This window comes from Trachypithecus francoisi, unplaced genomic scaffold (assembly GCF_009764315.1).
Source record: "Trachypithecus francoisi isolate TF-2019V2 unplaced genomic scaffold, Tfra_2.0 Contig01461, whole genome shotgun sequence".
Taxonomy (NCBI): domain Eukaryota; kingdom Metazoa; phylum Chordata; class Mammalia; order Primates; family Cercopithecidae; genus Trachypithecus; species Trachypithecus francoisi.
In genome coordinates, this window is record NW_022681433.1 from 14,892,832 (window position 1) to 14,906,313 (window position 13,482).

At 40.8% G+C, this 13,482-nt stretch overlaps 1 protein-coding gene across 3 annotated transcripts in view; it reads left to right on the forward strand.

Annotated features, from left to right (window-relative positions):
• FLT1 (fms related receptor tyrosine kinase 1) overlaps positions 1-13,482 on the forward strand; it is a 191,338-nt gene that overhangs the window by 104,677 nt on the left and 73,179 nt on the right. For 2 of the 3 annotated variants that reach the window (XM_033236422.1, XM_033236433.1), the window contains exons 13-14: positions 1,186-1,494; positions 6,597-6,743. In XM_033236422.1, the coding sequence (XP_033092313.1) occupies positions 1,186-1,494; positions 6,597-6,743 (456 nt within the window). Of the gene's footprint in view, positions 1-1,185; positions 1,495-1,657; positions 5,763-6,596; positions 6,744-13,482 lie in introns of those variants that run through there. The other variant, XM_033236442.1, reaches the window with a different exon arrangement.

Consider the following 13,482-nt stretch of genomic DNA (forward strand, 5'->3'; position numbering starts at 1 on the left):
AGACTTACTTTCCTTTCACAAAGATTAGCTGGAAATCGACATTGGAGAAAATGGCTTTTAATAATATAGCCACCTTCAGAACGTGTTTAAAATATTTTTGAGAGTAAATTTGATTTTTAAAATTATTCTCTTTACCCCTCGATCACCCCCATTTTAGAATCTGGCAACTCTTCCAGATTCGTTGTCCACATTTTCAGAAGAAATCTTTGCTCTCTCAGGTCTGAGTAGAACCATCCCCATGAAAGAAGTCCTGAGTAAATCAGCGGGCTCCTCTCTGGCCCACTGTGCCACTCACTGGCCCACTGTGGTCTTTGCTGGACCAGGGCAAGTAATCTGGGACAGGAGCACGAGGAGGGTAGTGAATAACAGTTACTTCTCACTGCAAAAGTCTAGGACTAAAGTGGAATTGATTGGCACTTTACCTAGGACTTCCTGTTTTCACTTGTTTGCAAACTGTTTTGGATAAGTTTGACCATAAGTGTGCCTTTGGTTTTTAGGACGAATTGCTCTTATGTTACTTCACTATTTTGCCCACTTGCCAGTGTCACTTGCCAGTACTAGTACTGTGCATGATTTTAAAAATAGGAAATGAGGCCGGGCACAGTGGCTCATTCCTGTAATCCCAGCACTTTGGGAGGCCGAGGAGAATGGATCACCTGAGGCCAGGAATTCGAGATCAGCCTGGCCAACATGGTGAAACCTCGCCCCCACCAAAAAGTACAAAAATTAGCCCAGTATGGTGGTGCATGCCTGTAATCCCAGCTACCCTGGAAGCTGAGGCGGGAGAATAGTTTGAACCCTGAAGGTAGAGGTTGCAGTGAGCTGAGATCATGCCACAGCACTCCAGCCTGGGCAACAAAGCGAGATTCTGACTCAGAAAAAAAAAAAGAAATAAAGTTAATACCCAAGTTGGAAAAAACATGCCACTTTGAAGAGTAACTTCAGGTAAATCAAGAGAAAATGCATCCTAATAACTCTCCTGCTTTGCATGTCCTACCTCACTTCTGATGGAATGAACTTAGTTGATTCCCACCTGCTATGTTTGCTCATTTACCCTAAATACTCATTCTTTTTAATGCTGATGCTGAGAGAATTAGTGCACAAATGATTTTTAAGATCTTTGAATATCTCATTAAAAGACACTGATTTTTCTGTGAACTGAAATTCTTTATTCTTATTTTATAGATGTGCCAAATGGGTTTCACGTTAACTTGGAAAAAATGCCGACGGAAGGAGAGGACCTGAAACTGTCTTGCACAGTTAACAAGTTCTTATACAGAGATGTTACTTGGAGTTTACCGCGGACAGTTAATAACAGAACAATGCACTACAGTATTAGCAAGCAAAAAATGGCCATCACTAAGGAGCACTCCATCACTCTTAATCTTACCATCATGAATGTTTCCCTGGAAGATTCAGGCACCTATGCCTGCAGAGCCAGGAATGTATACACAGGGGAAGAAATCCTCCAGAAGAAAGAAGTTACAATCAGAGGTGAGCACTGCAACAAAAAGGCTGTTTTCTCTCGGATCTCCAAATTTAAAAGCACAAGGAATGATTGTACCACACAAAGTAATGTAAAACATTAAAGGACTCATTAAAAAGTAACAGTTGTCTCATACCATCTTGATTTATTGTCACTGTTGCTAACTTACAGGCTCAGAGGAGATGCTCCTCCCAAAATGAGTTCGGAGATGATAGCAGTAATAATGAGACCCCCAGGCCCCAGCTCTGGGCCCCCCATTCAGGCCGAGGGGGCTGCTCCGGGGGGCCGACTTGGTGCACGTTTGGATTTGGAGGATCCCTGCACTGCCTTCTCTGTGTTTGTTGCTCTTGCTGTTTTCTCCTGCCTGATAAACAACAAGTTTGGATGATCCTTTCCTTCCATTTTGATGCCAACCTCTTTTTATTTTTAAGTGTTGAAGCTGCACAAACTGAATAATTTAAACAAATGCTGGTTTCTGCCAAAGATGGACACGAATAAGTTAATTTTCCAGCTCAGAATGAGTACAGTTGAATTTGAGACTCTGTTGGACTTCTGCCTGGTTTTATGTTGGACTATTTCATCCGCTCTTGATTTGTAAATAGCACCTGGATAGCAAGTTATAATGCTTATTTATTTGAAAATGCTTTTTTTTTTTTTTTTTTTTTTTTTTTTACATTAAGCACATTAATCTTGAACTGGAGCTTCTAAAATGGGCCCCAGGGGTGCAAGATGTTGGTGTAATTCAGAGATAGTAAAGGTTTATCGCAGTGTGAATTATAAGAGTCCATCCAAATCAACTTCCCCTCCCTCCTTTCATGCGATCCAGGTAATTATGCAGTTAGTGCCACAGTAGACTAGCCTAGCAAAGGGTCTGCTCCTTGCTGTCTCTGACTGCACTGCACAGCTATTGATGGCACCTGAAAGAAAGTGGATCATGCCTTAATTTTAAATATTCCTGTCCTCTGGTTATTATTTTAAGGAACTCTATCATGTTAAAATGACAGTAATTCAAAGATGTACCACAATCAATTTATCAAGGAAATAAAGGCTATTGTAACCAGAGATTTAATGCATTCTTCTAAATGTAAATTTAAAATTTGCCCATTAAAAAGGTCCACTTTCCCCATATGCAAATGTTAATAGGATTTTTATGGGGATTAAGAAACGACAAAACTGTAGAAGCGGAATTCAAAGTAATTTTTAAAATACACACCAGTTTCAAATCAAGAGAAGTTGTAATTTCTTGTTTTAAGCTTGCATTTGAGGGAAAATGACTTTTTCACCAATTTAATATGCATTGTTCTGTTGTTTTTATTTATGATTGATCATTATATGTGACTTGCATAAAAACTATTAAAAAAAAAAAAAAACTATAATGACCAAAATAGCCATGGCTGAGAAACACAGTGCCTGGACAGTTCAATAGGAGGTGACAATATGACAACCTCTCAAGCTTGGGAACTCACCAGACTGTTTCCTCCTTTAGGTAACAGACTCTGTCCCACGGCTAAACTTGTCTTTCACGTGGGAATTGCTTTTGTCAAACGTGAAAGAGTAAACAATAGCATTTCCCCAGAATGCCAGTTTTATGGAGCCCCAAATGCTCTGAAAACAATTAGTAACCTGGAAGTTGTCAGCCCAAAGGAAAGAAAAATCAATTGTATCTTGAAATTTTACCTATGGCTCTTTGGCCTGGCGTCTTTGTTCATTATAAGTTAGTGTGTTCCTTCAGGAAACAATGCCTTAATACCATAGAACGTGGGGGCCTTAATAATTGCTAACATTAAAAAAGCAAATAGGATGATTGAGGGATCCTTATGAAAACAAAATGGTGAATTGGACATGCAAAACCTACCATTTCCTTCCCCCGTTGCAATTTTTGTGGGGAGGGGAGGATGTTAGTATTTACAAAAGATGATTTTAAGAACTCCCAAGAGATGAGTATAAGAATTCCATAGAGTATTAGTTGTTCACTGTGTAATTAATCCTTCCGGAGAGTCTTTTTTTTTTTTTTTAAAGAAACTTTTGGGTGGGTTTTGTTTTTTATTAGTTATCCTAGGGGTATGTTACCCTGGGATATGAAGGGAGGTGAAGATAACAGAGGGGGTGGGGGGAAGAAGAAAAAAGGAGCCTAAAATGGGGAATAATTGAAATGGAATAGTGGGTGTGAGGCTGGTTCCTCAGTCCCCATTCCAAACGGAGGATAGAAGCTGTGTATTTATGTGACCTGGCAGATCTCCGGGGCCATAACACTGAAAAGTAAAATAACCTGGCGGGCAGCTATCTTTGGCTACTGATAACCAGCAGAAATGTCTGTTAATTCTGATTTTCTCAGTTTGAAGGGATCAGCTACACTGTTAAATTTTGGAAAGCCACTACCTACTTCCATTAAGTAACTTAGGTTTTGAAATATGGGTTCAACACACCATCCTTATTCAAAACGTCAAAATAGATATTATATATAATGCATAAAGTAAGAATTGACAAAATATGATTCCTGGATTGATTGATCATTTAGAAACTAGCCAAAAATGAGACTTTTAACATAGAACATTTTTCAGAAATGGGTACAAAGAAAAATGCATATTACTGTACATTTCAGAATGTTTATGTGAACCTTGTATTTAATTGAGAGTCCCATGTACATTCTGCAGCCTTTTTGCTGCTTCTATCATCTGAAGTTTGTGTAGTACAAATAAGGCCTTTGAAATTCTTAATGACATTTATGTTAAAATGTTCTCCTCTCTTTAAACATCGTTTTCTAATCCACCTGTCAGGGAGTCCAAATCGTGTCTGTGTTGATGATATTATACTTTGTAGCTAGAAAAACTATTTTAGTGTTGTGGGCCCTATATTCAGACTTCCTTTTTATAAGACCTATGGGCAGTGATAGATTATTTTATCATATTAATGCATGGGAAATAGTGTGCTGAGGAAGCTATTAAAAGTATAACTCAGTGAATTGGGTCTGAGTTTTAAATAAGATATTTCAAAATTGGCTTGCCACCGTAAAAGAGACTAAAAAATAATATGATACGGTTCTTTATGATCTTTGTCATGTTTCATTGATATGTTTGGGGTCTTTACTATGTAAAAAAAAATGTCAAAATTGTAAAGAGCAAGCATGTACAAGTAGTCATAAATCAAAGGTTTTAAACAGGACTGCAGTTTCAATTAGGAAAAGCTGTTTGACAGATAGCACCCAATGCAAAAACAGAAATATTGTAATGGCTCTGCATAGGGGGCAAGACAAGATAGGAAAGACATGCTCAAAGAGGCAAAAGGATCATTGCTATCATTCATTCCACACCAGTTTGAAGAAGTTTTTCTACATCAGAGCACTTCCTTCAACACACTTTTTTTGCCTTCAGATTTCATTTTTTACAAAATGAGAAGACTAATGATAAGCTATAGAAATCAAAATTTATTGAGAAATCTGTTTCTCCTAACAGGTAGTAACCCTGCCATGATATACTTCTTCAACAATGTTATAAAAGTTATATGATAATACACATTTTAACCTGGGATTTCTAAATTGCTTTAACAAATGCTAATCCTGAGAGTTGCCCTGCAGGACTCAAAAGAGAAAGGTTTGGGGACTTGGCAGAACCCTGCAGGGACATGGAATCAAGGCCATTGCAATGTATCGTCGTTGTAGCATCGTCATCACTCCTAAGCTGCCTTCACAGTTTTAGTACACTGAGATGAGGAAATCAAAAACAGGCAGAGAAAGCTCATACTGTATAATTGAAGACAGTAACAGAGAACATGTCAGTTATGCCAAAACTCTTTTGATTTCTGTTCCAGGATTTCCAACAAGAGGGGAAAGGAATGACTTGGGAGGGTGGGAAAGATATTAGGAGTTGTTTTTATTTTTTACTTTGGAAGCTTTGGCTACCAATCCAGTACCCTCCTAACTAGAATGTATACACATCAGCAGGACTGACTGACTACTTCATTAGAGATATACTGTACTTATTGGGGGCCTGGGGGGTACTGCTGTTCTTATGTGGGATTTTAATGTTGTAATGTATTGCATCTTAATGTATTGAATTCATTTTGTTGTACTATATTGGTTGGCATTTTATTAAAATAAATTGTATTGTATCATATTTGTATGTTTTAAGAGAAAATAATATAAAATACAATATTTGTACTATTATATAGTGCAAAAACTACAAATCTGTGCCTCTGCCTCTTGAATTAATTCTTTGGTTGCTTGCATTTGGGAAGGGAATGGAGGAAGGAAAGAACCAATAAAGCTTTCAAAGTTCAAGAAATTCTCCTGTTTGGTCTACTGCCTTACAACTTAGGTTATGACAGCTGAGTAACACAAACACGCCCCCACAAATACATCAATAAAAACACACAAAACTGTATTAGCCTATCACTACAACACTATATATAAAAATTGATTACAAGACTATATACAAGGCCGGGCGCGGTGGCTCAAGCCTGTAATCCTGGCACTTTGGGAGGCCGAGACGGGCGGATCACAAGGTCAGGAGATCGAGACCATCCTGGCTAACATGGTGAAACCCCGTCTCTACTAAAAAATACAAAAAACTAGCCGGGCGAGGTGGCGGGCGCCTGTAGTCCCAGCTACTCGGGAGGCTGAGGCAGGAGAATGGCATAAACCCGGGAGGCGGAGCTTGCAGTGAGCTGAGATCCGGCCACTGCACTCCAGCCTGGGCGACAGAGCGAGACTTCGTCTCAAAAAAAAAAAAAAAAAAAAAAAAAAAGACTATACACAAAATCATGTTTTTTATTTATATCTCCTGAACTATTATGCAAAATCCTTGAGTTTTAGAAAAGCTTCTCTCAAAAAAAGGAAGGAAACTAGTTAGCTAGGCAAAAGCCTTTGTATTGAAATCTAAAAATACAAAATCTAGTCCTTGATTTCACTGTATTGTAATAAATTTCAATTTATTGTAGCATCTTATTAAAGTGGAAGCAGCAGGTTAATGATTGAAGAGAAAGTGAACAAAATGCAAATGAAACCTAATAGTTGAGTTTTGCTGTTTCTCTGTATATTTTAAATATTGATATGCATAGAAAATACGAGAATAAAGTTGACGAGTAATCACAGCTCCCTTTCTTTCTTCACTAGATCAGGAAGCACCATACCTCCTGCGAAACCTCAGCGATCACACGGTGGCCATCAGCAGTTCCACCACTTTAGACTGTCATGCTAATGGTGCCCCCGAGCCTCAGATCACTTGGTTTAAAAACAACCACAAAATACAACAAGAGCCTGGTAAGAGACTTTTTTCTTGAATTTATTATTTCTCATCTTTCATCAGTCCCTTTTTCCTTTAACATTCCCGTCACCTGCTTCCAGTATGTGTAGACCTACTTGCTGATAGAGCCCCAGACACCCGGATCTGGCTCATGCTGATACCAACTTCCAGTGAGGAATATTTGGGCCAGTTCCTATGCAGACCATATTCCTAACCCATAGAAAGATCATGCAGAATCTATTCAGCTGGAATGCTTTAGTGCATTCAGAAAGAAATGAGAAGAGCCATGTAGAAAATGATTCAGTTCACCATGACAGCTGGGAAAGTGAGGAGTTAGTTTCTTGGCTTTGAGGTATTGCAGAACTTGGAACAACTGGCATATATGAAGTTTAGAAAAGCAGATTTACAATCTCTTTTTCTTTTTCTTTCTTTTTTTTGAGACGGAGTCTCACTCTGTCGCCCAGGTTGGAGTACAGTGGCACCATCTTGGCACACTGCAACCTCCACCTCCTGGGTTGAAGCGATTCTCCTGCCTCAACCATCCGAGTACTTGGACAAGTAGCTGGGACTACAGGCATGTGCTGTCACCACGCCAGGCTAATTTTTGTATTTTTAGTAGAGACAAGGTTTCACCATGTTGGCCAGGCTGGTCTCAAACTCCTGACCTCAGGTGATCCGCCTACCTTGGCCTCCCGAAGTGCTGGGATTATAGGCGCATGCCACCGCGTCCAGCCGATTTATAGTCTTTTAAATTCATCTACGCAGATGTTAAGGATTTGGTAAAAAGAAGACTTTTTAAATTATGTTTGATCGTACTAGTAAAAAAAATAAATCTACACGAGTGGGTATAGGTTTATTTTCTTTCAACAATACATATAGCTATGGGGTCCATAGGGAATTTGTTCCAGGACCTTCTGCAGATTCCAAAATGCACTGATGCTCAAGTTCCTTATATAAAATGGCATACATAGTATTTGCATCTAACCTACACATATCTTCCTGTATACTTTAATCATCTCTAGGTTACTTTTATTTTTATTTATTTATTTATTTATTTATTTATTTTGAGACGGAGTCTCTGTCTCCCAGGCTGGAGTGCAGTGCCGCGATCTCGGCTCACTGCAAGCTCCGCCTCCTGGGTTCAAGCGATTGTCGTGCCTCAGCCTCTCAAGTAGCTGGGACTACAGGCGCCCGCCACCACACCCGGCTAATTTTTTTTTTTTTTTTTTTTGAGACGGAGTCTCACTCTGTCTCCCAGGCTGGAGGGCAGTGGCGCGATCTCGGCTCACTGCTAGCTCCGCCTCTCTGGTTCACGCCATTCTCCTGCCTCAGCCTCCCGAGTAGCTGGGACTACAGGCGCCCGCCACCACGCCCGGCTAATTTTTTTGTGTTTTTAATAGAGACGGGGTTTCACTGTGTTAGTCAGGATGGTCTCGATCTCCTGACCTCGTGATCCGCCCGTCTCGGCCTCCCAAAGTGCTGGGATTACAGGCATGAGCCACCGCGCCCGGCTCTAGGTTACTTTTAATACCTAATACAATACCTAATACACATCAATTCATGTGAACTCAATGTAGTACTTGGTGTGTGGCAAGTTCTTTGGTTTTTGGAACTTTGTGGAATTTTTTGTTGAATTCACAGATGCAGAATCCACAGATACGGAAGACTGACTGTACTCTTTTTTTTTTTTTGAGACAGAGTCTTGCTCTGGGCTGACTGTACTCTTAAAAACAACGAGACTTAAACCATTAAGTATAAACACTATTGCCTGCCTCATAATTCTGTGGTTAAATAAGAGTACATTGAAATTATTTATGATTTTAATTGATATTCATGTTTTATTAAAAATAAAATTGCCATTTATTTGCAATATTCCAACAACCGAAATCAAATAAATAGCAATATGGAGTAGTCCTTAAATGTGAGTCCTCTACACAAAATGAAACCTCCATTTGAGTTTGATGCACAGAATGGGGTGGTAGTATAACAACTCCAAATTTTAAGATATCTGCAAATGTCTTAGAGAGACCTTACACTGAGCAGGTTCAAAACCAATCACATCACTTCATTTTTCTCCATAAAGTAGCACCTCCTCTTATACTGACATCAAATATTTAATCATCCAAACTAGAAGGTGATGGCCTCTCCTTTGCCCCCTTCATCTAATCAATCACCAGACTGAGCAGATTACACCTACTAAATACTAAATACTTCTCAAATCCATTCCTTTCTCTGCTTTCCCATTATTCTGTTGGTCCAGGCACTCATTACCTCGCCTCTGAACACCTTCAGTGGTCTCCAGACTTATCTCCCTGTCTCTCTGTGTCTACTTTCCACACAACAGTATAAAATGCAGCTGTGAACATGTCATTTCCCTGCTTCAAATCTTCCACCGGCTCCAACTCTTCATCTCTAACACACTTCGATGAAGTTCAAGAATCCGACAGAGAATGCCCTCAACATTTGGCCCCTGCCTACACCTCCAATGTTATGCTCAGTGTCACCTGCCTTGAACTTTCTAACTTTATATTCCAGCAATGCCAAACTCTCGTAGATCACTGCAGACATTATGCTGCTTAAACTCCCTATGCTTTCTTTGGTTGTGTACTGTCTGCCTGGAATAGCTTCCCTTTCTTTGTCTCATCCCTTAAAACCCAGATTGGGTGTTCTCTCTCCAACTAGGCCTTACACAACTCCCACAAATGGGAGGCAGTTCCTCCATGAGTCTTTATTACTTATAACTGTTTCTACTTCTCTCTTACTGAGATTTTTAAAAATCATCAGTTCACATGTGTCTGTATTACCGATGCATAGTTCTACTCCTCTCTTATGTATTTTTTTAATCATCAGTTCATATATGTCACCCCCTCAGAGGGCAGATCGTTTGTTATTTGTCTTATTTATGTCTTGTCTTTTTATCTTCAGAACCTAACGTAGTGCTTGACAATTAATAAATAAATATTCCGGCCGGGCACGGTGGCTCAAGCCTGTAATCCCAGCACTTTGGGAGGCTGAGAAGGGCGGATCACGAGGTCAGGCGATCGAGACCATCCTGGCTAACACGGTGAAACCCCGTCTCTACTAAAAAAAAAATACAAAAAACTAGCCGGGCGAGGTGGCGGGCACTTGTAGTCCCAGATACTCGGGAGGCTGAGGCAGGAGAATGGCGGGAACCCGGGAGGCGGAGCTTGCAGTGAGCTGAGATCTGGCCACTGCACTCCAGCCTGGGCGACAGAGCGAGACTCCGTCTCAAAAATAATAATAATAAATAAATAAATAAATATTCCATGAATGAATGAATAAATGGTTTTCAGAAAATCTTAGGCTATCCTTAGCAAGCTCATAGTGGTAGCACACTATGAGCCTGGATTTGGCATGGAGGTGGGGCCCATATCAAGGAAGTTTTAAAGCTGAAGGGACCTTTAGAATATCTTTAGTCTGACATGTAGAATGGAAAACTTAGGCTCAAAGAGGTAAAGTGATTTGCCCATGATGACACACTACCAAGATGGGTAGTTTTGTGGAAAACTAGTCCCTCGAGATATTCTCCCAGAATAAAAGGATGAATAAATACATGAGTAAATAGCTTGTGAAAGAAACTGGTAAACTGTACTAAGTTTTTTGTTTGTTTGTTTGTGTTATTTTGTTTGTTTGTTTTTGAGATATAGTCTTGCTCTGTCGCCCAGGCTGGAGTGCAGTGGCACAATCTTGGCTCACTGCAACTTCCACCTCCCGTGTTCAAGTGATTCTCCTGCCTCAGCCTTCCGAGTAGCTGGGATTACAGACACCATGCCTGGCTAATTTTTTGTATTTTTAGTAGAGATAGGGGTTTCACCATGTTAGCCAGGCTGGTCTCGAACTCCTGATATCAAGTGATCCACCCACCTTGACCTCCCAAATTGCTGGGATAACAGGCGTGACCCACTGCACAGGGCCAACTATGCTAAGTTCTGTATTCCTCAGACTTACTTGATCACAAAATCTATTTTATGAAAGATTAGTGTAGGATGTTGAGTGATTCTTTGAAAGAAGTAAATGTGAAATAAGTTCAGTTTTTATAATTTGGAAGTGGGTTAAAGAATCAGAGTTAAAATGATTTGGGAAGTTTAGGACCATTATGAGACTAGAGGAGAGACAAGGCAAGAGAATGTGCCCTGGCAGCTACCACATGCAAAAAAAATGAGTCCAGTGTGCTGGGGAGATCAGGGCTTGAGTCCTAGCATGGCCCTCATGAGTCATATAAGAATTTGGGCAACTCGACTGAGCGCGGTCGCTCATGCTTGTAATCCCAGCACTTTGGGAGGCCGAGGTGGGCGGATCATGAGGTCAGGAGTTTGAGATCAGCCTGGCCAACACAGTGAAACCCCATCTCTACTAAAAAAATACAAAAATTAGCTGGGCGTGGTGGTGGGCACCTGTAATCTTAAGTATTCGGGAGGCTGAGGCAGGCGAATCACTTGAACCCGGGAGGCGGAGGTTGCAGTGAGCCAAGATTGTGCCACTGCACTCCAGCCTAGGCAACAGAGCTAGACTCTGTCTCAAAAAAAAAAAAAAAAAAAAGAATTTGGGCAACTAATTATTCTTTACTCTCAGAGCCCTTTTTCCCTTATTTATAAAATTGGGATAATTCTGACCACACAGGGATTGGTGAGGTTTAAATGAGTTAACATAAGCTGGCCCATGGACGTGGTTTGTTCAATGCTGCCTTCTGACCCACTTCATTTATACAGAAATTGTCCAGTGAATTGGCAGAATTCACTGGAAGGCATCAGAGTTAATTAATAAGCTCAAATGTCAAACAACCCTAAAACAAAATAATACAGATTCTCCCCCCACCACACCCTACCACCCAGCTTTCTCTGATCTTCTGAGGGCCAAAAGAAGAATATCTAAAAATAGGTCCACTTTGGGAGGCCAAGGCGGGTGGGTCAGAAGGTCAGGAGATCGAGACCATCCTGGCTAACATAGCGAAACCCCGTCTCTACTAAAAATACAAAAAAAAAAAAAATAGCTGGACATGGTGGCAGGCACCTGTAGTCCCAGCTGCCTGGGAGGCTGAGGCAGAAGAATGGCGTGAACCCAGGAGACGGAGCTTACAGTGAGCTGAGATTGCACCACTGCACTCCAGCCTGGGCGATTGAGCAAGACTCTGTCTCAAAAAAAAAAAAAAAAAAAGTCATATAAATTCTTACACAAAATATTCTATAAATATCCTTCTAGGATGCTACTATTTAGCACTTATTAAGTTCAGCTATACCAGTCATCAGTTCTCTTTCTCTTGCTTCCTTTTATTCACCTTTAGGAAAGGGCTTTCTTAATTTTCTGGAGATAATCTTCCACATGTCTATAGTTTCTGTAAAGTTTCATATGTAATATCCCCATTTGAGGAGCAAATGCAATAGTCAATGCAATATGCTCCATGAAGATGACCCTTATGTTTGTGTATATGAGTATCTTCAAAACTGCCAACTCTGTGATTATTTCTTTTTATAAGCCTATGAATAAAGGTAACCAAAGTGTTAATCCCTGATTCGCCAATTGTTGCAAAACTGAAATGGAAGAATATTAAGATCATGGCCTGCAAAGACTGAAAAGTAGTTCATTATATACTCAGCCTTTAGCCAGCTTGACTGAGTTGTAAAACCCTGAAAATAAACTGTATATCCTTTAGAGACTTGAGGTGCACCTTTTAGATGAAGCCTGGCAGCTCAAAAAGGATTGATATAGCAAGAGAATTTTAGTGACCTTGGATCACTAATAGGATCCAGTCCATTATCATTGTTATTTTTTAAATGATAACTTGCTCCCATTCCAAAGAAAATACGAGAAAGGAAGCGAGGCACACACAAGGGCTCACGCTTTGTACAAGCGCCTATAAAATGCCTACTTGGGGTAGTTGGAGCTTTTTCCTCCCTTATCATTTCCTTTCAGGAAAACACTTTCAGTGGGGCACAGTCATTCACCAGAAGAAAGACAATTTTAAGAAAGAGTTATAAAAGCTGAGTAGTAAATTCTTGGGCCAAAGGGCATCAAGCAGGAATAAAAGGGATCTTAAGCATGCAGGTCCTGGAACACATGTGAATGGATTGCAAGAGACAGCCTTGGGCAGGGCAACCCAAACAAGAAGAGACAAGACCCTCCACACCACACTACCTGAACACCTCTGGGGTGGCATGCTGTCTGCCACCCTTGCCCAACTCCCAGCATCGCTGTCAGGCTTTCCAGGGCTTTGACTGCTTGGCCCCATCCAGCTCCTTACCACTTACTTCCTGCTGCTCCCTGACCCGATTCTTCCTCACTTTTTCCTGTCTCCTCTTCTCCCCTCATTCCTCTGGGCCATGGGCTGCCTTCAGTTCTCGCCTGAAAAATTCTCCTTCCTCTCACTACGCTATTCTGCTCCCACTAATTCTTTTTTGTTTTGTTTTGCTTTGTTTTTTTGAGATGGAGTCTTGCGCTGTCGCTCAAGCTGGAGTGCAGTGGCACAATCTTGGCTCACTGCAAACTCCGCCTCCCAGGTTCTGGTGCTTCAGCCTCCTGAGTAGTTGGGACTACAGGTGCATGCCACTATGCCAGGCTAATTTTTGTATTTTTAGTAGAAACAGGGTTTCACCATGTTGGCCAGGCTGGTCTTGAACTCCTGACCTCAAGTGATCTGCCCGCCTTAGCCTCCCAAAGTGATGGGATTACAGGTGAGAGCCACCGCACCCGGCCCCACTAATTCTTGATATTGTGAAAGATCTTTTCTCACCTTCCAGG